General features: G+C 46.7%; 1 protein-coding gene across 1 annotated transcript in view; it reads right to left on the bottom strand.

Annotated features, from left to right (window-relative positions):
* The window catches only part of LOC147624370 (zinc ion binding protein), a 130,184-nt gene that overhangs the window by 52,825 nt on the left and 50,628 nt on the right, over positions 1 to 26,731 (bottom strand). The window contains exons 3-15 of the mRNA XM_086819359.1: positions 26,439 to 26,540; positions 8,336 to 8,531; positions 7,937 to 8,149; positions 7,679 to 7,818; positions 7,374 to 7,469; positions 7,196 to 7,263; positions 6,960 to 7,061; positions 6,696 to 6,828; positions 6,405 to 6,548; positions 1,603 to 1,722; positions 1,403 to 1,459; positions 1,099 to 1,158; positions 865 to 972 (exon numbers count right to left, since the gene is read on the bottom strand). Of these exons, the coding sequence (XP_086675485.1) occupies positions 865 to 972; positions 1,099 to 1,158; positions 1,403 to 1,459; positions 1,603 to 1,722; positions 6,405 to 6,548; positions 6,696 to 6,828; positions 6,960 to 7,061; positions 7,196 to 7,263; positions 7,374 to 7,469; positions 7,679 to 7,818; positions 7,937 to 8,149; positions 8,336 to 8,531; positions 26,439 to 26,531 (1,530 nt within the window). The 5' untranslated portion in view covers positions 26,532 to 26,540. The remainder of the gene's footprint in view (positions 1 to 864; positions 973 to 1,098; positions 1,159 to 1,402; positions 1,460 to 1,602; positions 1,723 to 6,404; positions 6,549 to 6,695; positions 6,829 to 6,959; positions 7,062 to 7,195; positions 7,264 to 7,373; positions 7,470 to 7,678; positions 7,819 to 7,936; positions 8,150 to 8,335; positions 8,532 to 26,438; positions 26,541 to 26,731) is intronic.

The raw sequence follows: 26,731 nt of genomic DNA, 5'->3' as shown, positions 1-26,731 counted from the left end.
GGTACCGCTGGCCGAATCTGCTGCAAGCCCCAAATGAAGTAGAAACCCTAATGCTGCTGCAGACGAGGAAGTACTGCTGCTGTAGAACGCTGCTGTAGAACAGGAGTCGGGCTGGCTGACACACACACACACACACACAAAAACACGCACACACACACAGTACGCACGCACGCGCGCACAGACACACACAGAGATGTACAACGCAGCACACACAGGGGCGAGTGAACACACTCAGCGGCACAGAGAAGACTCACGCTGTCGCTGGACAAATTCTTTCATGTGGTCGCCGGCTTTATCAGACAGGTAAGTGGCGAGCAGAGTCGAGCAGAGACGCAGGCGAGGACAGTCGCAGGTTCGCAGGCGAACAGAGTCGCAGGCTCACAAGCGAGTAGAGTCGCAGGCGAACAGGGTCGCAGGGTCGCAGGCGAGCAGTCGAACAGGGTCGCCACACACACTCTTCTCACACACAACACACACCACACACACACACACACACACACACACACACACACAGGTGAGAGCTGCAGCCAGAGGGAAAGCAAAGGAGAATCTGCTCTCTCTCAGACACGTGCGCAGGCAAGCAGGTCCCGGCAAGCAAGTCCACAGGCAAGCAGGTCCCGGCGAGCAGGTCCACAGGCGAGCAGGTCCCGGCGAGCAGGTCGTATATATGCACACACACACACACACACACACGCACACGTGTGTGTGCGTGTGTGTGTGTGTGTGTGTGTGTGTTCGCGCGCACATGTACGCAAGTGCGTACTTGCAATAGCACTAATGATTAGTACGTTTAGTGTGTTTCAATGATGCTGGCTAAGTTCACATGACAGAGCTGAACAAACGAAGTTGAGCAGGCCAAAGCACCTTGTGTAGGTACAGCTCCACAGCCCAGGTCGATATCATCGTGATTTGAGATCGATCTTCCTTACTTAGATTGTCTAACTTCCTAAGAAGGTATGTCCTTAATGCATCCTGAAATCACCAAATACCAAATAAGAGGACCCGAAGATCTGACTTTAAATAAACTCAAAAATGTTTTACATAATATATAGCGATTTAAATTGCGAAAAGCCCTGTGTATTGTGTACACCAACCTACCAGCTCACCCACTGCAACAAACTTTAGAGCAATTTCCTCAAATGTCGAGACATTATTTGTCTGTGAACAATCAAAGAAATATATAAATTCTGCAAGTTTGAAGCTTCAAGAATGACCTTAATAGCAAGTCTTGACTTTTTTGTGGATTCCAGATCTTTTTGCTGTTTGTTAATGTTCTTTTTCTTTTTTGGGGGGAGGGGAAGGGGGGTCAGAGTGTTTAATTTGACCTGATCTTGTTGAACTAGCATGCTGGCATGCAGCCATGCAGAGAATGTTATACTGCTTTCAGCAATGATGGCCCTACCTTTGCATAAAAGAATGCAGCCCTTGTATAGTCTCCTGCTGCAAATGCAATTTCTGCCTGCAACATGAAGTAAATGCTTGGACAAAAACAGAAGTGATGTATCTCTAGCAGTACAGAGCTCAGAATATGACAAACTAGAATATTAACAGCAGCAACTAGAATTAGAATGCCACAATATGCTAAACAGGAAAAGGTGGTACTTGAGCAGCATGGACATGGTCTTTCTGTAATGCATCTCTGCAATGCTCAAGAGCAGCAGTGTAATCTTTGACATCCAAATATACTTGCCACATATCCCGTCCTTCATCATCTATAACAATCTGAAAAAGGAGCTAAGTAATAAGAGCCCATTAGATCAACCAAATTCCATATCTTAAAAAAAATCAGCGCAATGACATAATGAACTCTTTATACTCTTCCCTATTTCATATATGAGGGTTTTCTTTCATTTAACAAAAAGGATAGCACAAAGACTACTAGAAGGATCGCATATCCAATCAAAGTTTAAATGTCAAATCATGGCACTCAGATCTATGGGTTATAGAAATGTACTGTCAAGGCTCAATTTAGTGTTGACTTCAGTTTGATCACTTTTTATTTGAGGATTTAGGTGCCACATTACCATTGTTCTTCTGCTCCAACATTTGGTATTAGATACATCTTTCATGCTAGTAACCTCTCCCTCCTTGCATCCTCCCCTCAGAATTTGTAGGCCTGACAAGAGAGAGCTCTTGGCAATGTAGACATTATAGCCGCCTCAGTCCGCCAGAGCCGCCACCATAGCAGCGCTTGGTGGCCACCACAGCAGCACCGCCCATCATCTCAGGTCACCATCAGATGTCAGCAAGTCGACATCATTGGCTGCATCCGCATCGATTCGTTCATCATCCGCCGCCAGTCTTACCAGCAAAGCTTTCTACTCACTAGAGTCAGTCCACTTTCAATACATTTGCAGGTATTCCGTCATCACTGGGTCGCTTGGCAGCTAAATTGGTTGCATTAAGTGGGCACTACACTTGCAGTGTATTGGCCAGGTTACATTTGGTGTGGGTCAGATGTTTTTTTGCAAAAGTGGTCCTATATGATGAGGCATGTTTTGGTTGCAAAGGGGTTTTGGAATGTGGTTAATGAGGTTGAGGCATGCCCTACCTCACTAGCAAGCCTGCGAGGTGTTACAGGTACATTGGAAGGTGATTCTGCATCCATTGTGGCTACAGCTGCACCCCCTCCTATTGCGGAGCAAGCAAGATGGGATAGTAGAGATGCAAATGCCCATGCCTTGATTGCAGTGTCAATGAAGAGGGGTATTATCCAGGATCCTGCACATTTGCTCATGTAAGTCTACTAAAGACACTTGGAATGCACTTGCAACATTGTACCATGTAAGTTTGCTAAAGACGCTTGGGATGCACTTGCAACATTGTACCATGTACGTAATGAGTCATGTGTCGCTTGCTTACGCAGGCAGCTTGAATTTGAACACATGAGTGAGGGAGACTCGATGAATGAGTTTCTTGGATTTCAGAGAGCAACTTGCAAGTGTTGATGAGGCCTATCCGGACAGTTCTTTGGTGCCTACCGTCCTCAATGCTTTCCTGGACTCATACTAGAGTTTTGCATCTACCATCAGTCTCATGATGAAGGGTAATCCAAATGCCCTCACTTTTGATAAGCTTATTGTTGTGCTCCTGCAAGAAGAGCGATCCCAGCAAAACCGGTATGTCTTGCATGTTGAGGATATAATGCATTTGCTGCCAGTCAAAGAGGCAAAGGCAAAAGCCTCTTTACAGGGTGGCTACAAGACACATTCAGCCCAAAATGTTTGTGGATCATGCTCTGATTAGCAGCACATGCAATGAAGAGGAAACTTTTTCCTTTCAATAAGCACAAGAAAATGATTAGTGGGTGTGTGCCATGCAGGAAGAGTATGATTCTATCCTTAACAATGACATCTGGTATTTAACACATTTGCCTTATGGCAAGAAGGCCATTGGTACGAATTTACAAGCTTAAGCGTAAACAGATTTGCCTTATGGCAAGAAGGCCATTGGTATGAATTTACAAGCTTCAGCATAAAGCACATGGTATTGTTGAGATCGCTACAAAGTGAGACTTGTTGCAAAGGGTTGTGCTCAGCAAAAGGGCATTGATTATGATGAGACCTTTGCTCCCACATCACGTATGACTACCATCAAGTGTATTATTGCATTGGTAGCACATCATGATTGGCATGTACATAAGTTGGACATCAAGACTGCCTTCTTGAATGGTGATTTGCATGGGGAGGTGTATGTATCTCAACCTTGTGGATTTGTTCAGAAGAGTCATGAGTTAAAAGAAAGCTATATGGCCTTCAGCATGCTCCCAAAGCATGGTATGAGAAGATTCATGCATACTTAGTTGCACTTGATTAATTGCAACAATCCAACAGAAAGTACCCTCTATGTCAAGAGGACGAAAGAGGATTTGTTGGTCATCGTTCTATATGTTGAGGACATGCCGGTCAAAGGTCCTAATGAGGAGAAGATTTCAACATTCAAGACTTAATTACATGCGTCATTTGAGAAGACAGATGTTCATGGCTTGCTCGAAAGCAATGGTAGCCCTGTCATCAAGATAAGTAGGAGGGGATGTCATGTGCACCATCTGCCCTAGGGTGCCATTTGGACATTCTCCTTTATCTAGGATAGAGGATCCATTTTCTGATGGGGCTTGAGAATGTTGTCAAGGGATGAGTCATTAGGTGCCATATAGGTCATTAGGGTTTGGTCCGGTCATGCCTGAGGCACGAGTCTTTTGTAACCTTCTTTGCAAGATGTAATGGTTGTACAAGCCCAACTAGACACTTATTGGACCCATTGCTCAAGTGTCTAGGAAGGCTAAGTCGGTGTCAAGCCCTTGTCAAAGTCTCACACAATGTCTGGGACCAGATTGGGAGAGTGGACCAAAAGAATGGACTAAGAAAGTCTCCTATCTAAAGTGACTTAACGGCACACCTTTTGAGGCAACCTGTGCCACTCTCAGCCAAGGAAGCTTGTGGCGTTTTACTCTCAGCATCACAGGCAAGCAAGGGAGGAACACGCACCATAGCAAGAGGGCGACCAGACCAGCTTGTGCAGAGGGGTTCTCAGCCCATCAACACACATCATCAGCAAAACGCAGCCACCCTACAGGTGCTGGAATGAAGAGAGTGCTTTGGTTGGATGTGTCAACTGTTCATAATGTGTTCAAGGAAGATATGTGAATGGGTGTGTCGAAGCTTGTGGTAATCCACTAGTAAGTGAGCTTTCAGAATAATTCTCAACCAAGGGGGGAGGCACTGGCTGTGACTGTATGTGGAAGCGGAAGCGGCAGGAAGCCTTCTTGCGGCTCTGGTGACCTGGCCCTTTTCTCACAGATAGAGGTGGTGAGCCCACTTGGCACTACAGACCACCTGTATGGTTATTCCCTCCCCCACACCCCTTGTATGAGATAGCCTTCTTCTCATAGAGTGGCCAGCCGAAGGAGAAGTCCCATCATGTTCTTTAATCCTCGCCCTGTACATGGAGGCGAGTTGGTATCTAGCCTTTCGCAGATGTATTTAGCCCTTCTAGGCTGTTTTTTGTTAACTAATAGAAGGATCTTTTTTCAGGAAAAAAAAACGAGGGGGGTGGGGGGGGCGCCCGGGCCGCGGGGGGGGGGGGGGGGGGGGGGGGGGGGGGGGTGGTTAGAAGGTTGGCGATTTCGAGCTTGTGATCTATGGCTAAAAGGTGCCTTGGATTATCCCCTAAGTGGAAGCATGGGAAGTTGAAGAGCCATATATAGGCTAGAGTGGCACCTTGTCATAATCATCTCCTCTGGCCGGTGTTTTGGGAGGCAGCTCACCGGGAGATGGGAGCCCAGTGGAGGGATGCTGCAGTGCCCGTTGGGGGTGTTCATGGAGCTCGATGGTGATGCGTCCCCTACGTGCGTTGGTCTTCCGCTGCGCATTCTGACATGGTATCAGAGCCGGGGCGTGTGTGGTCCTGGGCGACCCCCTCGCACCTCATTGGCTTGCGGAGCTCGAATCGAGGGAGGGTGTTAGAAGGTTGGCAATTTCGAGCTTGTGATCTATGGCTAAAAGGTGCCTTGGATTATCCCATAAGTGGAAGCATAGGAAGTTGAAGAGCCATATATAGGCTAGAGTGGCACCTTGTCATAATCATCTCCTCCGGCCGGTGTTTTGGGAGGCAACTCACCGGGAGATGGGAGCCCAGTGGAGGGATGCTGCAGTGCCCGTTGGGGGTGTTCGTGGAGCTCGATGGTGATGCGTCTCTTACGTGCGTTAGTCTTCCGCTGCGCATTCTGAAAAGGGGGGGGGGGGGGGGGGGGGGGGGGGGGGGGGGGGGCGCCTCTGGAGGAACTCTTGGTCATCTCCATGGTTCACTACACATTTATCAACTTTGTGGATCATGTGTTTCGCATTAAATAACATAAAAATAAAGCCGTAACTAGGCATACTGAGAAGTAGCAGGTGGCATACAGGAGGGCTGAAAGAATTACATCTGAACAGCCAACAAGCTTTAATTTGGCAGCCAGCTGCCAAGAGATGCCAAGGTAAGCAGGTGACCAGCCTGACAAGCATTTTACCAATTACATGCACCACAACTAGGTACCCCCAGTTCAATCTAGCCAAGCTGCACTTCAAGCATATGAAAGGGTCCAACCCCTTCCTTACTTCCCAACAGCATTCCAAGCAACCCTCAGGCAGCAACAAGCGCCAATTTACAAGAAGCATCCACGAAAGCTCTTCGAAGGGTGTAACCATCTGTTGTACAAGAGTCAGCAGTAAATTTCCTCCTATCTTGTGCATCTAAGCACAGGTTGTGTGCATGAAAGGATTTTGCTTGTGAGTGTGATCCCGTGCTTGCCTTTTTATACACCAGATTAACAAAACTATTACCTACAAATTTAAATTCTATCTGAAAATGGTGCTATAAGTGTAGTACCACTGACAAAAGAGATTGTGAGTTTAATAACCGACCTCATACAATGTATTCTCATTGAAAGCATAGACTGCCCCGCCAATAGCATCAGTGCATAGCCCAAGCATGGTTTCCGTGCTGTGATCCAACAGAGAGTCAAACTGTTTTTCCTCCACTACCTTCTGGCTTACCCTGTTTACCACCTGTTTAGAAGACGTGACTATCAAGCCGTGAAAAAATCAAGCGCAAAGTTGCCAGCTACACCACCTGCCCACCTAGCATACATCCTGCACAGCATATAAAATATCTATTGACTGAAATACCTCATTTCTTAAGGGAAATACACATACCTTTAACTTATTTTCGTACAGAAGTACAAAGTGGAACTCTGACAATGCAAGAGAACATGGTTTTATGGAGGCCCCATCGCTCAGCTTACTGTATTCGAGAAGAGACTTGTTCTCCACAAAATAATCTTCTATGCTATTTTGTGCATTGAAAATTTGAGAGCCCAAAGCCAAAAAACAATCAGCACCATGATGTCAACTGAACAAATATGCTTAAGATCCCCTTAAGATGAACCAATGATAAACCTGGATTTAATATCTGCTTACCTCTGCTGTAAAGCAAGGTTCAACTCCCCAAAGTAAATGCCTGGCCCAGCAAGCCAAGCAAAAATTTCGGTCCGGCGTTGCTTGGCAGAAAAATGCACCGCACTGCAGACCATCCAACAGAACCAAGTAATTAATTAGCACTAAGTGCAAAAAAAATCCATACCTACAAAGAACTCAAAAGAGCTATGTTATTCCTTTAGGGACTAGCTTCCTTTGTTCTAAACACATTAATTTACCTGTTGGATTGTTCACCCGGCAGTTCCGTGAAACGAACCGGTCTATCCACATATGCAGAGAAAGTTGCCTAAAAGTACCATATGCACAGGGCATTAAGATTTGTCGTTGTGTTGTATACTTGCGTGACACTTTGTTTCTGATGAAAACAATCTTTCCGAAAATTGAGAATTCACCAACCTCTAACGACCCCAAACCAGTGAATGAATAGAGTCGCGTTGGAGTAACTGCCATCAAGAAGTATCGCACTTGTGGTCCTACGCTACTGGTTTCCATCTATCATAATGAAAATAAGAAAACCCTCAAAACATACAAACAGTAAGAATGCCTAGCCTAGAACTCCATCTTATCATCATCAATTTCCCAGCAGATCAGAACCACCACACAGGCGAACCTGCCACGCAGGCTAATGATGGCACATTTCAATGCAAACTTTAAAAGTACACCTTGCTCAATTGTCTATTGCTGTATTAAAAGTGACTTACTTGAAGCCCAACAATAGGTTCATTAAGTTCAGTGAGCTCATAAAGCAGCTTCAGTGGTTTCTCCTTTTTCTCTTTCTCCTCCAAAGATGTCTCATAAAGCTGGCCTCCAGATGTTCCAATAACAATGTCCCGTGTCGTGGCTGGACCCACCCAAAAATCAATTGAATTGTAATAGTCCTCCATAAACTCTAGCCAATGTTTCCCCAGCTAAACACTAGCAAGCCAAAACAAGGAGCAATGAGTCAACCAACAAATTACCTTCACTTAGCTGATGCTTATTCCAAGCCACAGCACAAACAACTAGACCTTTTAGTCTGCTTAAGATGCGTGACTTTTTCGATTTTGTATGTAAATAGTGAGTTTCTGTTCCAACGTTTGTTCGAACTACTGCCAAAGCATGTCTCCCACCAGGATCAACAAACACTCGAAGCACAATCTGTTCAGAAACTTTGCTTGAACTCAAGTCAAGCTCTGTCACAGAAAAACACAGCAAATCAAGGACTTCCCTTACATGCTAAGAAAAGCCAGGAAGAAACAGGTACATGTAAAGCAGAAGCACACAAAATCTTCTCAAGCTTACTTCCAAAGAGCAATCTTCATGATTAAATTAAGGAAAACTTTAACAAAATACAAGTCACACTTTTATATCACTCTTACCTAAGCAATCTCCTCCAGAGAAATCATGTCGAATGAGCCACCCTCGGTCTGTACCCACTACAATGACATTGTTCCCAGCAGCCATGGATGTCACAAGCCCATGATTTTTCGATGGATTCCTTTCCAAAACCTCAACAGTGAAAATTTGATTGGTTGGATTTCTAGGCATATTTCTTGATGCCAAGCCTTCAGGTGCCTGCATGAAAGTTGATCGGAACTCTCTCTCTCTCTCTCTCTCTCTCTCTCTCTCTCTCTCACACACACACACACACACAACCAGACGTAAGAACGAGCACATGTTAAGGGCCAATACAAGGACTTATACAAATCTCTCAAAGGTGTGAACTGTAACAATGGCTGGAAGAAAATAGGGCAGAAATGCCCACCCATTACATCACCATTCATATGGCCCACATACGCACGATCCCTATATGAGTTACCAGATCAGCCCCCCATCCCACCACCATCACATCCACGCCCCATCATATCCACTTTTTCACACCTGCCAATGTGGCCCGAGCCATCCAGAGACTCAAAAACAGTAGATCACAGGACCACAAGGGCCTCTTGGCGGAGCACATCTCCCATGTAGGGAAACTCTAGCACCCCTCCTCGGCCATATGTTCAACAGGGCTCTTTCGGAAGGCTTCCCACCCACCTAGACAGCCCATACCATCACACCCATCCCACCACCTTAATCAGCAGATACAAGATCTTCCATCCGAAGTCCTGTGCCTATTACCCCCCGCAAATGGACAAGGTGAAAGCACCAACAAAGTTACTCCAAAAAATGTGCCATCAACACCCAAGCCACTGGTCTGAGGCACTCCTAGGAACATTGTGGGCTTCGTGGCTAGGATTAGGGTTAGTAGAGCCAGCACCTATGGAGACTCAAACAGATACATGGTGGTGTGTGTAGTAGAAAGAAAGAAAGAAAAAAAGTTATATTTACATCTTACAAAAGGCCCGATGGGCCTATGAGACAAAAGATGATTACAAGTATCCATGGAATATCATTGTCATGACTCAAACTGAAAGGAGAGAGAAGCAGTGATTGCATGACTCAAAGATACCTTTATTTAACGTGTTCAAGGCTTCAAACAGTACAATGCTCTTATAGGCTTTAGAGCCTTATCTTTTGACACAACACACATTGGGGGAATGACACATGGCAAGTGCCTATGACATCACTACTTAGCACATACACACATAAACAGCTACAAGAGGTGGTTCACACACTTAATCACTTACATAAGTGCGCATTTACACACACATACAAGGGCTGTTCATGTTGGGAATGGTAGAGAGAGAGAGAGAGAGAGAGAGAGAGAGAGAGAGAGAGAGAGAAAGATATATTAAGCGTCTACTAAAGACCCAATGGGCCTATGAGACCAAAGTGATACAATAATGTCCATGGCATATCTCATCATGGAATGGAAAATAAAACAGCAAGAAAACATAAATATAGCTATCTCACTGGGGTAATACAAAACTGTCCATGGAAACTCATCATGGAATACTAAGAACATAAAAACATGGGAGCAACATCAGCTCCGAGTAGATGGTATACCACTCTCCAAAATGTCAAGCATGGGGCTGACGAGTATGGCCGAGAGGTCTCCCTCAGCTATATCACGTGGAAAGGTAGCTCAATGGCGGTGGAGGATGTCCTGGATCTGGAGCTGATGAGGTGATCGTGGCCGAGGGGGGTCGAGGGCGTCGGGCATGCTGGAGTGCAGAGGCTCCGTCCAAGGTAACTCCTCTCGGGGGAGGTAGGCCCAGAGCAACTCGTGGAGGGTCCACAAGATCCACTATGTCGGTGTCCTCCACTTCCTGGGTCCGGAAGTAACTGGTGATGGTTGGCTGCCGAGGGAGGGGGCAAGGTGGCTGGGGCCTGTGTCTCAAGAAGAAAGTGTCCCTATGTCTGCGGAGCTCAAGCAGGAAGAGGCCCAGGCAATACGGTCCTCGAAGTCAATGATCCTGGAGAGTGGACCGAATCCCTCACGAAATAGACAGTGAAACCTCCTGCGGATCTCAGAGTATACTGGGCAGCGGCATATGTAATGCTCCTCCGTCTCAACCTCTGTGTGGCATAGTCGGCAGATCCTCTCCTCTCTGGGTGTTCGTATGAGCTTCGTGGCTCTGAAGATGCGCTTAGCTCTACCTGTCTCCACTCTGAGGCGGTGGGAAGAAACCCGTATTTGGCCAATCGCAATCCGCATGGCATGGGACATGTGAGCACTCAAGTAGCCCGGCTGCTGGATGAATTCATCCTCAGTGAGTGTGAGGAAGTGGTCTCTGTAAAAGTGCATCTTCGTGGGGAGCTTCGGGGGTGTGATCCATGTGCAATGTGTGTAGAGGCTAAGAAGATCTGACCGGATAACCCAGTTGGTATCCTCGTGCCTCTTTGGGCCTTAGCATGGATGATATGGGAATAGAGATTGATGCATGTTCTGCATTTGCAGACAAGACCGTGAAGGTCGCCCTTGTGATTGGGAAACTTCATATTCATATACAGGGTTATGTGGACCATGAGGACTTTTTGATTGCTCCATTGCAAGCATGTGATGTGTTATTGGGAATGCCTTGGCATGCACACCTGAATTCGAAGACGGATTATAAGAATAAGAAGCTACTAATAGCTCACAAGCATAAGAAGCACACTATTGATGCAAGATTAGCTGGGGACACTATTCCAGTTGTATCACATATACATATAAATAAAGCAATGTAAAAGAGCATTTCCTCGTACTTGATTTTTGTTCGTAATGTTGTGGAGCATAATAATGTACATGTGGATGCTCTAGATGAAAGCAAGCTGAATTTTCTTCATGGGTTTAGTGATTGCTTTGCAAAGTCCCTACTGGCTAGCATGATTATATCATTGATCCATACCTTGCAGCTCTCCTTCCAATAAGCCGGCTTACAGAGTCAGTGCTAGCCAACCGGAAGAGATCATGACACAAGTGAATGAACTCTAACAAAAGGGTCTTATTAGACCTAGTTCGTCCCCTTATTGCTCTCTTGTTCTCCTTACTCAAAAGAAGGATGGCTTTTTCAGAATGTGTGTCAACTATAGGACTCTTAACATAACCATTAAGAACCGTTTTCCTATTCCTCGCACTGATGATATCTTATATATACCTAGATGAATCCAGGAACATGCACAAATTCACCTTTTAGGAACGTGCATGTTATATACTCATGGTAGTCAACCCACAAGACTATATAACTATCAACTCCATTATGCATAGTATGGACTAGATACTACGACATCCCCACTAACGTCATCAATGCCCAATAGTGGGTGTAGAACTCTATATCAAGATATGCTCTCACACACACACTCCACACACACACATAAGAGCATATATTCACACAAAGCCCTTCGTACTGAGTTTCTGTCAAACCTCCGGAGATGCAGGGTGATAGGGAGAATTAGGGTTAGGTCATGTGGGAGACATACACAGAGAAACAAGGGAGAGAGAGAGTTGTGGGGATAAGTCAACTCATGAGGCATGAGTGTGTGACTCCCCTATCACACATGTATATTGCACTAGTACACATAGTGCACTTAGTACATTAAAAGTACTAAGTGTACTATGTACTATAACTTATGGGCTTGTACACACTATAAGGGTGGGCATAACGCCTTTACCCCAACAACCTCCCACTTAAAGACAAAGTGCCCTTAAGTAAAGGAAAAGAAAAATCAGCATGTACATGATAATATACAAGGCCATATCAAGGCTGAAACTGGCCTCATCCAATGCCCATCAAGTGTCTGCAATGAGCAAAACGCTCCAGAGGCAAACTCTTCGTCAACAACAGATCAGCCGGGTTGTCATCCGTATGAATCTTAACAAGCTGAATTTGCTTGTTCTCTATCACCTCTCTGATGAAGTGATACTTCAAATCCACATGCTTCGTGTTTGCATGAAAGACAGGGTTCTTTGCCAACTGGATGGCACTCTGACTATCACAATGCAACAATGGAATATCCCCTGTATAGCCCAAATCAACCACTAACCGAGATAGCCATAATGCCTCCTTGCAAGCCTCTGTGGCTACAATATACTCGGCCTCTGTAGTAGATAAGGCAGTACACTTCTGCATCCTGGATATCCATGACACAGCACCTCCTGTGAATGTAAACACATAACCGGTAGTAGACTTCCGATTATCTGGATGACCGGCATAATCCGAATCCGTGTAACCATGCACTAATGCATCCTGTTTGCCAAAACATATGCACATATCCTGTGTGCCCTTCAGGTATCTCATGACACCTTTCACTGCTTCCCAATGCTTCTTGCCAGGGTTGGCCATGTATCTAGAAACCACTCCCACTGCAAATGCAATGTCCGGCCTAGTAGCAACCATGGCATACATGAGACTGCCACAAGCTGAAGCATACGGAATCTTGGCCATATCAGCCCTGTCTCTATCTGACTGTGGGCTGTCCATAGCACTGAGTTTCACATATGGAGGCAAAGGAGTACTAGTCTTCTTCCCCCCGTCCATATTGAACCTCTGCAAGACTTTGCCAATGTATTCCTTCTGAGACAAATACAACACATGCTGATTTCTGTCCCGAAGTATCCGCATACCCAAAATGTGATTTGCATCACCCAAATCCTTCATATCAAAGGTTTGATGCAGCCTCTGCTTCAAGGTATCCATCTCCTTACGAGATTTCCCGGCAATCAACATATCATCAACATACAAGATGAGGATCAATAGACTGCCATCCAAAGCTTTCTTGGTGTACAAGCAGTGATCTATGTCACTTCTCCTGAATTTCTGAGATTTCATGAATGTATCAAATTTATGATACCATTCCCTTGGTGCCTGTTTGAGCCCATAAAGACTCTTTTTCAGCTTGCATACAAGCTTCTCCTTTCCACTCACTGCATAACCCTCTGGCTGCTGCATATATATCTCCTCATGGAGATCACCGTGAAGAAAAGCAGTCTTCACATCCATCTGAATCAAGTCCAGATCATCATGTGCAACCAAAGCTAACACAGCTCTAAGTGTGGTCATTTTGACCACTGGAGAGAAGATCTCATCAAAGTCCACACCATATTCCTGCTTGAAGCCCTTAGCCACTAACCTGGCTTTGTATCTTGGCTTTGCATCTGGTGCAACTTTGAGCCTGTAAACCCACTTGCATGGCAAAACCTTCTTGCCTGCAGGCAAATGCACCAATTTCCATGTTCCATTTTTGTGCAGAGAATCCATCTCTGACTTCATGGCACGCTCCCATAGAGCCTTGTCTGCCCTCTGTAAAGCCTCCTTATAACATGAGGGCTCCCCACAGTCAGTGAGCATCAAGTAGTCAACCCCTGGAACAAACCTGTCAGGGGCTCTGGAGGGTCTTGTGGACCTCCGTACCCAATGACCATCATTTGCAGGTTGCTGTCCAGCCTGCATATCACCCATTGGTGGCTCCTGCTCCATGCCATAAGGCTGAAAAATCATGCCCGGTATCTCCTCTAACTGTGGTATATCCATAGGGATATCTTCTGCCATCTCTGGCTGTCCATTTGGACCATTTTCAGCACCATTTAAGGGCTGGTTTTCCTGCTGTAATGGCTGATTTACAACCCTTTGTTGTTGTCCATGATGTCCATCATCATCAAAGATGACTCTGCCAGGCTCCTGTTGCCTTGCAGGCTCCTTATACATGCATGTTTCATCAAAAATGACATCATTGCTGCGTATGATCTTTCTATTCATGGGATCCCAAAGTCTATACCCCATTTCACCTCTGTCACCATATCCTAGGAATATGCATTTGTGAGACTTAGGATCAAGTTTGGTGCGCATTTCCCTGCGTATGTGCACGTACGCAACGCAACCAAACACTCTCAAGTGCTTGTATGACGGAGGCTTCCCTGTCCATACTTCTTCTGGCACTTTCCCACCAAGCCTCGTGTTAGGTGACCTATTTATAAGGTGAACGGCTGTCATAACAGCTTCAGCCCAAAAACCATGAGGTAATGCAGCATGTGACAACATAGAACGGACCTTCTCCTGAATGGTCCTGTTCATCCTCTCTGCTGTCCCGTTTTGTGGAGGATCATAAGGATTAGAGAGCTCCCTCTTGATGCCTTTAGCATCACAAAAGTCCTGAAACTGTTTGGACATGTACTCTCCACCATTGTCGGAACGCAAAGCTTTCAGTGTTTTGCCAGTTTGGTTCTCAACAAGAGCAACAAACTTTTCAAACACTGAGAATGTATCACTCTTCAAACGAAGAGGATAAACCCACACCTTGCGTGTGGCATCATCAATAAAAGACACAAAATATTTTGCCCCTCCCAAAGAAAGCTGAGGCATCTCACATACATCTGTATGCACAAGCTCTAACTGAGCATCTTTCTGTCCAAGAGCTTTCTTGTGGGGGCACTGTAGTTGCCTACCATATATACAATGCTCACAAAACTGAAAACTTGAAAACTTTAGAGAAGGCAAGTAACCCAAACGAGACAATTGCTCCATTCCCTTGACACTCATGTGTCCCAACCGGCTATGCCACATAGAGATTTCCGGCAGCTCGGTTGCATTTACATTAGCATGGTGACAAACACCTGCATGCATAAAGTAAAGAGTGTCCACCTTAGAGCCTCTGGCAACAACCAGTGAGCCCTTACTAATTTTCCACTTTCCACTACCAAATGTGGTAACATAATCAGCATCATCAAGCTGTCCAGTAGAAAGCAGATTCTTCTTGATCTCAGGCACATGCCTGACATCATGGAGCATAAGCTGTGAGCCATCTGAAAACACAAGCCTCACATCACCTCTGCCAAGTATCTTGCATGCATGGTTATCACCCAAATAAACCACTCCTTCATTGCCAGCAGTATACCTGACAAACAAGTCTCTGCAACCTGTGACATGAAAGGAGGCACCTGAATCAATGATCCATGAGTGCATACCATGACCACCTGTAAGAAGTGAATGGGCATCAAGTGAAGAAGTAAATAGGACCTCATCCTCACTGCCACCTGCATGTGACACATTGATTTCTTCAATCTTGACTCCACTTTTGCCCTTTGGCTTTACATCTTTGGCTTCATCTTTCTCTTTGTCTTTGCCTTTTCCCTTTTCCTTTTGATCATTTTTCCATTTGTAGCATTGCTTTTTAATGTGTCCCTTCTTGCCACAATAATGGCATTCCAAATCCTTTTTGGAGCGAGACTTGCTCCTTCCCCTTTCTTGGCTTTTCCCCCTTTGCTGGGATCTCCCACGTGCATTCATTGCATTGGACTTTCCAACAGAGTTGTTTTTCCTGTTCATCTCTTCTTGAAGAAGAGCACCCTCAACATCTGCATATGACAGCATAGTATTCGAATTGCTAGTGGCTGTCCTGAATGTGTCCCAACTCTCTGGCAAAGTGCATAACAAAAAAGTGGCTTTGAACTCATCGTCCATTGCCAACTTTTGATTGATGACCTGGCTGACAATACCATTAAACTCATTTAGATGGGCTGTCATAGAAGCCCCTTCCTTCATCTGAAGGCCTATGAGTTTCTTCAACCAATACACTTTGCTTGAGGCACTTTGTTGGGCATACAAGTCCTGCAATCTCTGCCACATTCCCCAAGCTGTCTTCTCTTCACGAATGCTGAAAAGTAAAGAGTCTGACACAGACAACATGATAGTAGATCTTGCCAGCTCATCCATATCTTCCCACTCTTCAGCAGTAAGAGAAGCGGGCATCACACCCCTTTCTTTGATAGGCTTGTGCTGCTTTTTCTGGAGCAACACATTGTAGCACTGGGTTTGCCAAATATCATAATTATGCGAGCCTTCAAGCTTCTTGATGTGAAGCAATGAAGAGCTTTCACCTGTGGTTGCCATAGCAATATGCAACCTGTCAATGCCTGACTCCCTGCAAAGTGTGCAAACACTGCACCAAAAGCACACAAAGTGCTCACAGTTTTTCTCCCAAAGTTTATCTCCCACTGCGGAAGCACAAATGCAACTTTTCTCCCACTTTATGTGATGAAAACACCAAAATCTGGTTGCTGCAGATTTTGGACAGCACCTTAAATGTGCTCTTTTGCCCTTTCAAAGTACTGTACAGCAGTACTAAGTGCTTACAAATGATGTACCAAACCTGTACCGGCAAGTACATCAGCTGAAATTGAACCTTTTGGTCACTCAAAACAGTGTACAGCCATGCCAAAACATGCACAAAGCTGTGCAATCTGTACCAGCAGGTACAATAGCAATAAATGCTCTCCTGGCTGTCCAAATGAGTGAAAATCAGACTTTTACAGTCCCGAACACTGCATACAACAGTCCCGAACCGAAATTGGGCAAAAGCCCCTTGACTGCAAGCTGATTTTTGAGGATTCAAGGCATAAATGTCTTGCCTGCTGCTTTGCCAAGCTCAACAAGCATACGAACTTGAAAAGCCCCTTGATTTAAGATCAATTTCTGATCATACATGGTACATTGACGCACATGAAGGCATCCTGAGTGTTCACGATGCTTCCCCCTGGCCACATATACATCAAATACATGAAAGCCCCTTGATTTACAGGCACATTGAGTGCTTGTAAGGCATCAACACATTATCCACAGCATCAAATGCGATTGCCTGCATGCAAATCAACCCAATCGGCACAAAAGCCCCTTGATTTGCACTGCGATTTGCTACAATTTGCTGCAATTTTGCCCAAATGTGCGATTTTTCACATCATACAGCATGTATGAGTGCTTAATTGCACAATTACATCAAAAGCCCCAAATTTTGACATCCAATTTCCTGCAAATTGATCCTGATTGTGACCAATTTCCTGCAAATTGATCCTGATTGTGACCAATGTCACCCAATTTTGCCAATTTTGCTCAAAAATTGAGCAATTGGGCACCTGTACCTGCTCAATTGTTGATTGTACTTGCTCAATTGCAAATCCCAAAAAAAAAAATTTGAGGAAAATACCTTGTAATTTTCTGATTTTTTCTCTAATTGCAGGCGGGTTGATGAATTTGGTGCTGATGCAGAAATTTGATGCTCTGTTGCAGAAGGGGGTGATTACACTGCTACAGCTTGTGAATCCATGCTCCAGGGTGTTGGCTCTTCTCTGCTGTGCGCTGGAACTCCATGCGAGTATGCTGCCTTGCTTCAGGGTGAGCTTATTGAGGTAGCGTCACAACATAGGAGGTCTTCCTTCTCTGCTTTCGCTTAGCGTATGAACGCCCAGCGCTAGCCTCCTTATCAGAGACGCCCAGCGCTAGCCTCCTCGCTGCCTCAGCCACGCTACACGATTAGCGTATGTTGACGTATTCGCTATGAGCTCGCCTTCGCCTGTGTGCTGTGCGCTTCGCTCACCTTGCGGATGAGACTGTTTCGCCTAGCGCCAAGCTGGCCTAGAATTGCCCGCTTATGCTGCCTTGGCTATGTTCGCTCGCTTATGAGCGCCACCTGCCTACAGCAGCAGCCGCTGGTGGCCACAAAGTGCAACAAGCTTATCGCCTGAGTTCGCCTCTTCGCTCGCCTAGCTTCGCCTTTGGCCTCTTCACCGAGTAGCAGCGCTACATACGACCAGTTGATGGTTGGGCAGCCTGGGCAGCCACGTGGGCTGGCTGCGTGGGCAGCTGGTTGGCCAGCCCCTTTTGTGCTGCAAGGAGCAGGGCGACCAGGAATCAGCAGGGCGACCAGGAATCAAAAGGGGGGGGCGGCCAGCAGAGCAGAAGAGGGAGGAGAACCTGGTGACCAAAGCTCTGATACCAGTTGATGGGGAGAATTAGGGTTAGGTCATGTGGGAGACATACACAGAGAAACAAGGGAGAGAGAGAGTTGTGGGGATAAGTCAACTCATGAGGCATGAGTGTGTGACTCCCCTATCACACATGTATATTGCACTAGCACACATAGTGCACTTAGTACATTAAAAGTACTAAGTGTACTATGTACTATAACTTATGGGCTTGTACACACTATAAGGGTGGGCATAACGCCTTTACCCCAACACAGGGTAGACTCAGCCATAATGAAGCCTAGCACTAAGGAAAGTAACCAATAGAAAGAATTAGACCGCTTGCAAGGAGCTTCATGCTTTAGTAGGATAGACTTGAAGAGTGGTTACCATCAAGTCAGAGTTGCACCTCGGGATGTGTATAAGACTACTATTCATACTTCATTTGGGCTTTATGAGTATTTGGTCATGCCTTTTGGTCTCACCAATGCTCCAGCTACATTTAACAGGCTAAAGGATCGCATCTTCAGAGAGCATCGCAAATTCACTGGCACATTTTTTGATGACATCCTCGTGTTCTCCCGAAATAAGCAAGAACATACTAAACACCTGACCATTGTGTTTCAAGAATTAAGGAAACACCAACTCTTCATAAATGCTAAGAAGAGTAAGTTTTTCCTTTCTGAGATCCATTACTTGGGTCATATTGTCTCTAAAGGTGGTGTACATATGAATCCAGAAAAAGTTCAGGCAGTAATAAATTGGCCTCAACCCAAGAATGTACATGAAGTACGAAGTTTTCTTGGCTTATGCTCATATTATAGGAGGTTCATAAAGCATTTTGCTCATAAGGCGTCACCCTTGCATGCTTTAACTAAGAAGAAGGCTACAGGAAGCAGAGTCCAATGCTGTTATAGCACTTAAGAATGCCATTGCAACGGGACCCGTGCTTATTGTGCCTGATTTACATAAGCCTTTCTCAATTGAATTTGATGCATCGGGAGAATGTATTGGAGCTGTCATGGCCCTGTGAAAATGGAACAGCACAAGTGTGGGCATGGTGGTTGCTGAGTCAAAATATCAAATGATTCACATGTGGGGTGCCCGGACAGAGATAATGATGTGTGGACATCCCTAGGTGTGAAGGGGGGAACTAGAACATTAATATTTTAATGTTATATGTGTGGTTGCCCGTAGGCCTTAGTGGCCCCTAGGGAACTTTAATAATTATTAAAGTTGGGGCCCTAGGATTAATATGGGGAGGGGGCAACTCCACTTTTGGAGTGCATGCCTCTCTCTCTTCATTCTCTCTCTTCCTTTTGGAAAGACGTGTAGCATACGTGCTGGTTGCAAGCGTGGAGAGCAAGAGAAAACAAGTCGGCTGCTGCAGAAGTTTGCTACTAATTTTTTTGTGCAAAACAGGCCATACAAACCAGCCGTACAGCTCTGTACGGACAGGCTGTTGCAGATACATCTTCTGGTACAGGCTGCGCACAGGTACAGAGTCGTTGCTGCGGGTACATCTGCTGGTACAGGCTGCGCACAGGTACAGAACTGCTACTACAGGTTCTGTTGCAGGTACAGTTGTACGAACAGAACAGAAGCTGGCGGCGCTGGACAGTACAGGTGTTGGCGGCGCTGGACAGACCTGGTACAGGCGGCGCTGAACTGGCTGAGCAGGTACAGTCGGGTACAGAGACTGGTTGCAGGCGGCGCATGCAAGTATAGTGACACGTGGCAAGTACGGACTGGTACAGTGCAGATTTTCAGGTCTGTACAGTCAGGTACAGCACTGAAGTGGATGCAGAGAGAAAGGTACAGACAGGTACACCCACACGTGTGAAGCAAAGTTGTTGAAACAAGTGTGCAAGTACAGACTGGTACAACCACCTTCCGGTGCAGATCCACGAGCTGATTTTGGTAAGCTCTGAATTTGTTCATCTATCTCTCTTTCCATTGGCTTATATCTGTTGCAGATTTGAGTTATCTGGTCCCTTGTGAGAGGAGGGGTATGGCAGATTGAAAAGGGTGGAAACAGAGAGATTGGACAGTGAATGTATGCTTGTGCTGAGATGTGGAATCATGTGCATGAGATATGCTAGATGTATGTTCAAGGTTGTCCTGCTGAATAGTCTTGGCTGATCAGAGGGAAGCACAGAGTGTTGCTTTGAGACACAAATCTGTGTGTGTGTGAATCCTTTGTGCTAAGAGGTATTGTGGGCTGCCAGATTGGCCATATAGGTGTATTCTCTTGGCTGATTTTGTTGTACTCAGCCTTACATATTTTTGAAATTGAATAAAGAAATACCGCAAGGGGCGCCAAGCTTTGGGGCCAACAGGTGTCGTTTTATTTTCAGATTTGGGGCACTCTAGCTCCAATCAAATTTGTTTTCATATCTAGACTACAAGTGGAAGGGTGATTGCTAGTCCACCGCACTTTGGTTTATACCAGAGGCCGGTTTCAGGAGCTGCCCTCAATCAAGAGGGACATGCAGTAGCCTACGAGAGCAGACATTTGCAAGGTGCCGAGAAACATATGGGTGTTTATGAGCAGGAACTCATGGCTCATGCTCTAAAGGTGTGGAAACACTACCTTTAAGGAGCTGAATTTACAAAAGACAGGCCATCGAAGTTTAGATTCTTTCTTACTCAAACAAAGCTTTCTGAGAAGCATATGCGGATGGCCAACTTTCTTTCCATGTTTCATTTCCAAATCATTCATACCCCTAGAAAGAAGAATGTAGTAGCCGATTTACTCTCCCAAAAGCCATATGTAGCTGCTATTTCAGTAGCATCACATGAAGACTTGACTACGATGCGTAGTGCTTATGCTAAGGATGATGATTTTACATCTTTATGGGTTGATTTGCAGTCCAGGACAGCACATATGCCATATGTATGTAAAGATGGATATCTCATGTATGCTAACAGATTATGTATTACCAAAGACTTCAGGCAAAAAAGTTTTGCATGAGTCTCATGCACCACCTTATGCAGGGCATAGAGGAATTTTGCCAACCACTCAGTTTATTGAGAGGTATTTCTTTTGGCCTAGTATGCGTAAGGACATTGAGGCATATGTACGTCAATGCATTACTTGCCATAAAGTAAAGTTCAACAAGCAAAAGACCCCCAGGGTTACTTCACCCATTACCCGTGCAAAATGAACCTTGGAAAAGCATAGCCATGGATTTTATCATGGACTTGCCTCGTACACAGTATGGCAATGATGCCATATGGACTATTGTGGACAGATTTAGCAAGCAAGCTCACTTCATACCAGTGTAAAAGACCATTAAACTAGACCACATGGTTAAACTTTTTCTATCACGGGTCTTTAAACATCATGGAATGCTTAAGTCCATTGTGGGTGATAGAGATCCCAAGACTACTAGCCTATTTTGGAGGGCTCTCTTTGATAACATGGGGATGAAACTTACTTCTCCTTAGCTTTCCACCCCGAGACAGATGGACAAAGTAAAGCTGCAAATTCAACCATACTTGATTTGCTCAAATGCTATGTTGCATAGAAAAAGAGCATGTGGGAGAAATTTTTACCCTTGGTAGAATTTGCCTACAACAATACGATACACTCTTCTACTAGCAAAGCACCATTTGAGGTTATTCATGGCAAAGTAGTCCTGCCCCCCATTTTGCGTACAAAAGATGAAATCTTTGCGGCAGATGAATACATGATTTGTAGGATGCTTTTGCAAAAGTACGGATGCCATTCAAAAGTCCAAGGAAAAGCATAAAAAGGCTACAGATAAGCATAGACTACATATGGATCTAAAAGGAGGAGACTCGATATTGCTGAATTTGATAAGGCCAGACTTCGTAAAAGACCTGGCAAGGAGGGAGCCACTCCTAAGCTTGCCAACAAGTATTATGGCCCTTTCAAAGTAATCCAAAAGATCAATGAAGTTGCATTTAGATTGGCTCTTCCAAATCATTGGAAGATTCATAATGCTTTTCATATGAGCCTACTTTGAAAGTATATGGGACCGGAACCCACTGATGGAAGACCCTCCTGAAGTTGAGCAAATGGAAGAGATCCTCCAACCTGACGAAGTGATTTACCACATGGTGGCGAGAAGAACCTTGGTTCGCCACCACGACTCAACTAGCTAAGGAAAGGCTGGCTGACCTCTAGTATAACAACTTCTGTTGAATGCTCAAAAGAAGATTTGCTAGCTGTTGCTCTCCAAGGAAATGTCAATACCAACCTGGCATCCAAGATAACAAACAAGAGTGCCACTCGAGATCCAGTGAAAACCCTCAACCGGCCTCCAAGTCAGGGTAGGTGATGAGCCACCCAAAAACCATGAGACTTGTGCCAATTGATCTATGCATCGAATGCACCGCAAAAAATCTCTATCGCATCTGCGAATCTTTGGGGCAGTTATGTTGTGTCATCGGCAACTCTGAGTTAAGCAGCTCCTCCTGTGAGCAGCTCCTGTAAACCGATCTCCTGGCCGGAGAGTAAACTGCTCATGACCTCAACTACAAACAAGAAAAGGAAAGGCACAAGAGGGCAGCCCTCCCAAACCGAATGAGCAAGAGGGAATCTGTCGCCTCCGGCCCCCTAAATGAGCACCCGACTGTGAGAGGAAGAATAGAGTCCGGAAACACCTCGAAACCACTCCACTGGAAATCCCGTCCAGAAAGCCCCAGTCCACCATATCGTAGGCTCTCTCAAAATCAAGGAGGAGAACTATCAAATCCTAATGTCTCAATAAAATTGATAACAATCAGACTCCATCCATCGAGCTTTGGAACTGTGAGTCGCCCAGCCCGTTCTGCTCTCCCTCGCCCCCGCTATCCACCTGCAGACCACTCTCTCCCCCACCCCCATTGTCCCACTTGCGCCCCCAATTCCACTTGCGCCTACCACCCCCCCCCCCCTTTCTCCCTCTATTCTCGCCACGTACACCTTCCTCCCCTCCTCTCTTGTGTTGCACCCCCCGCCCCCCCCCCCCCCCCCCCTTTCCTCGCTCTCTCGCTGCCCCTTGCCTGCGCCCAGCTCCTCCCTATCCCCCCCCCCCCCCCCCCCCCAACCACCTCCCTCTTGTTGCCCCCGCACGTGCCTCTCTCCTTCCCCCACTTAAACCCCCCCCCCCCCTTCTCCCTCTATTCTCGCCACGTACACCTTCCTCCCCTCCTCTCTTGTGTTGCCCCCCCCCCCCCCCCCCCCCCCCCCCCCCCCTTCCCTCGCTCTCTCACTGCCCCTTGCCTGCGCCCAGCTCCTCCCTATGCCCCCCCCCACCACCACCACCTCCCTCTTGTTGCCCCCGCACGTGCCTCTCTCCTTCCCCCACTTAGACCCCCCCCCCCCCCCCCGCCTTCCTCCTCTGTAGCCTCACCGCTTACCTCGTCTTCCTCCGAGTTCTTCGCCCCTTCCGTCTTCATCTGGCAACGTCTTCGGTCCCTGGGTTTTCTTCATTCGGCAAGTCTCAGCCTCTTCTGGTCTTCACCCTCAGGAGGACTCCATGACAGCCACTCCTTCATTCCCGACCGAGGCCGCTATAACTTGCTTATCTTTCTTTGAAGCAAACCTTTAGCTCCTCGCTACGACTGTTGCATCCTTAGAGGGCTCCACTCTGGTATGCAAGATTATCAGTGACAACTCAGAGATCTTCTTCAGGCTAGCCTCCTTGGTGGGCCTACAAAGATCACAGACATTCATTCTCTAGGGCGTGGCTACTACCAGGTTGAGTTCGACTCGCCAACGGCAGCAGATGGAATCATGCCCCCCCCACCACCTCCCTCCTGCTGCCCCCGCACGTGCCTCTCTGCTTCCCCCCTTAGCCCCTCCCCCCCCTCCTCACTTTCCTCCTCCGTAGCCTCACCGCTTACCCCGTCTTCCTCCAACTTCTTCGCCCCTTCCATCTTCATCTAGCAGCGTCTTCGGTCCTTGGGTTTTCTTCATTTGGCAAGTCTCGGCCTCTTTTGGTCTTCACCCTCAGGAGGACTCCATGGCAACCACTCCGCACACAAACATTTACCCCAGGAGGTGTAGGAGAGAGACCTAGCAGGGGTCTGGGGTAGAGACAAGCTCAGCATCGACATCGACTCAGCTATCCCTTAGGAGTGGCTGACTCCTATCCCAAACCCGACCCCCCCCAGTGTGGCTAGGTGTGTTTACCAGACATGATATTCTCGTGGCGGTCCACGAAGCACATGAGGATAGTGGTCTGCTCACTTTTTCTATTGGATCCCATGGCAGACTTGAGAGGTCCGAGCTTCCCATAGAGGACTTAAGGGGCTGCACCTTGCAGAGTGTGAGGGTGATTGGCTTTTGGGCACGGGAGTGGCACATAGACCCACCGCCGGCCAAGGTGGCCAGGGAGAGATTATGGCGACTATGGATATGGGAGTGCCGACCTCTCACACGCCTACAAGGGGACCCGGGGGAGTGGACTTGGCATGACCCCACTGATCGGGAGGAGACTCTAGATGCCCTCTTCTTTGCATATACTGCGCGGCTAGGCCTCAGGATCCAGATGCCAGAGATGGATGGCACCCCAACAGCAGCAGCACATTGGCAATCACAGGGCCTCTCACCACGTTTCCTTTCAAATTTGTGGAAGAGGCTATGGGACAGTTTCCAACCTAGAAAGATCACCCTCTTTCTTTGGCTGATGGCACACAGGAGCTTGGCGGTTGGCACTTGGTTGGCAGTTGGAGGTAGGTCAGCAGCTTGCCCGCGGTGCAGCCACCCTCAAGAGTCTCAACGACGGATTGCCCGAAGGCTCAGCAGATCTAGCAGCGGATTCTCCACATCTTCACTATGGACAGGGCCTCGACCCGGATCATTACATGGCGCACTGTCGCTTGGGCCACAAAGGCTGTGGTGGTTAGGGCTTATGTGGAGGATGGGGGAGGGCTAGCCCTTCAAGCCTCTCACCATAGTATTTCTGCAATAACAATCACAGCCCCACCTACAGATCACTGGCGACCAGGCTCATGCCAGAGATGGGAGATATGCAGCAGCATTGCAGCCTGGCACATTTGGCGAGCTAGATGCAGTGAGGCCATCGAGGGTACCCACACTCTGCATGCAGAGTCCATCAGGAGCATTTGGCTCGACATTATTCATACCCTCCGCGATCAGTGGGGGAAGTTACACGGAGGTTCTGACCGCATGCGGAAGCGGCAAGAAGCTTTCTTGAGACTCTAGAGGCCTGGCCCTTTCCTCACAGATCGAGGTTGGTTGTCCCCCCCCCCCCCCCCCCCCCCCCCCCCCCCCCCCCCCCCCCCCATATGAGATAGCCTTCTCCTCACAGAGCGGCCAGCCGGAGGAGAAGTGTCTCTTCCCTTATGATCATTTGATTCCCGCCCCATACATGAGGCGTTTTTGTATCTAGCCCTACGGGGTTGTATCTAGCCCATTGTGGCTATTTTTTCATTAACTAATAGAAGGATCTTTTTCCCAGAAAAAAAAAATGAGTGAGCATGTCACTAATCCCCAGGTCCTGCAGATGGTAGGAAAGCTCTACTGCCTTCCTGTGAATGCCGGCAAGCACGGACTCTTGGCTCCATACCATCCCCGGCGCTGCACTCAGGGGGGAGGAGAAGATCATCACACCACTCTCCGGGGTGGAAGGACTAGAGTGATGCAGAACCACGCAAATGCGGATGGAAGCCACCATCTTCTCAAAAATACAGAGGGAGGTCGAATCAACAAAGCCCTGGGGAGGGGAGGGGGAGGGGGTGGGGGGACCAAGTTGGAGGGGGCGACGGGCGAGCAGGGGGAGCTCCACCTCTCGTTCACTTCACATCGGGGCTGCCTCTCTCGAAGTGGACTCCTACACATATATGGGGGTTGTTTTTCCTCGTCCAAGATTGATCATAGAGTGTGTTGCTGAGACTAAGCAAGGGTTATGGCTTGGTCTAAATTTAGGCTCTTTCAAGACCCGTCTATTCTTTTTTCCCCCCTTGCGTAAACCAGCCAGTCGGAGGTGGCTACTTACATGTCACTAAGAGTACTCCCCTTGCCATATGTTGTTGGCCCAAAACCCTGGCCCTGCTTAGTCCATAGCTTCTAGGTAGTACTTGACACTTGTGCTTCTTCCCTCTACTCTCTTCTTCTGCAATGTCTAGCCAGCCTTGATCATCAAACGTGTGCATGGATCAAACAAACAACTAACCCACGCATGTGAAAGCCTGTAAATGCTATGTTAAGTTTATTGATGCCACATCACCCTTTGAACAAGAAGTGACCCTTCGAATTGTTGATGCATGAAGACTTTTCTCGAGTAGACCTGTACAATAGCACATGCTCTTTTTCATACTTTATTCTCTACATATCAAGTCAAACTTATCTTCAAACTACATTGCTCTGGAAGCAACAAACCACATGCAGTAAAGTAAGATAGAAAAACCTCATCGTCAAAGTCAGCAGTAACCCCCAAGGTTGATGAGTATGCTGGAAGTCGTGGCACATTAGAGTGATTTGAGGCCCATTCATCCAACATTGTTGCAATCTGCAACAAACAAAATTTGAGTCCTTCAATTTTCAAGTCTACAATCAAAAGTATATAAATCAATCCACCACTCAAAGGTCAGCATTAGTCTATAGATAATAGCATTAAGTGCTTAGACCAAAGTTGTATAGAGACATAACCAAATCATTGATATGGCCCATCAATGCCTAAAGTTCTAGGAATGTGCACCA

This window comes from Cibotium barometz, chromosome 25 (assembly GCF_041138505.1).
Source record: "Cibotium barometz isolate CiBa-2024 chromosome 25, ASM4113850v1, whole genome shotgun sequence".
Lineage (NCBI taxonomy): Eukaryota > Viridiplantae > Streptophyta > Polypodiopsida > Cyatheales > Cibotiaceae > Cibotium > Cibotium barometz.
Note: the sequence above shows the minus strand (reverse complement) of the source record. Positions and strands in the feature narration are given on the sequence as shown.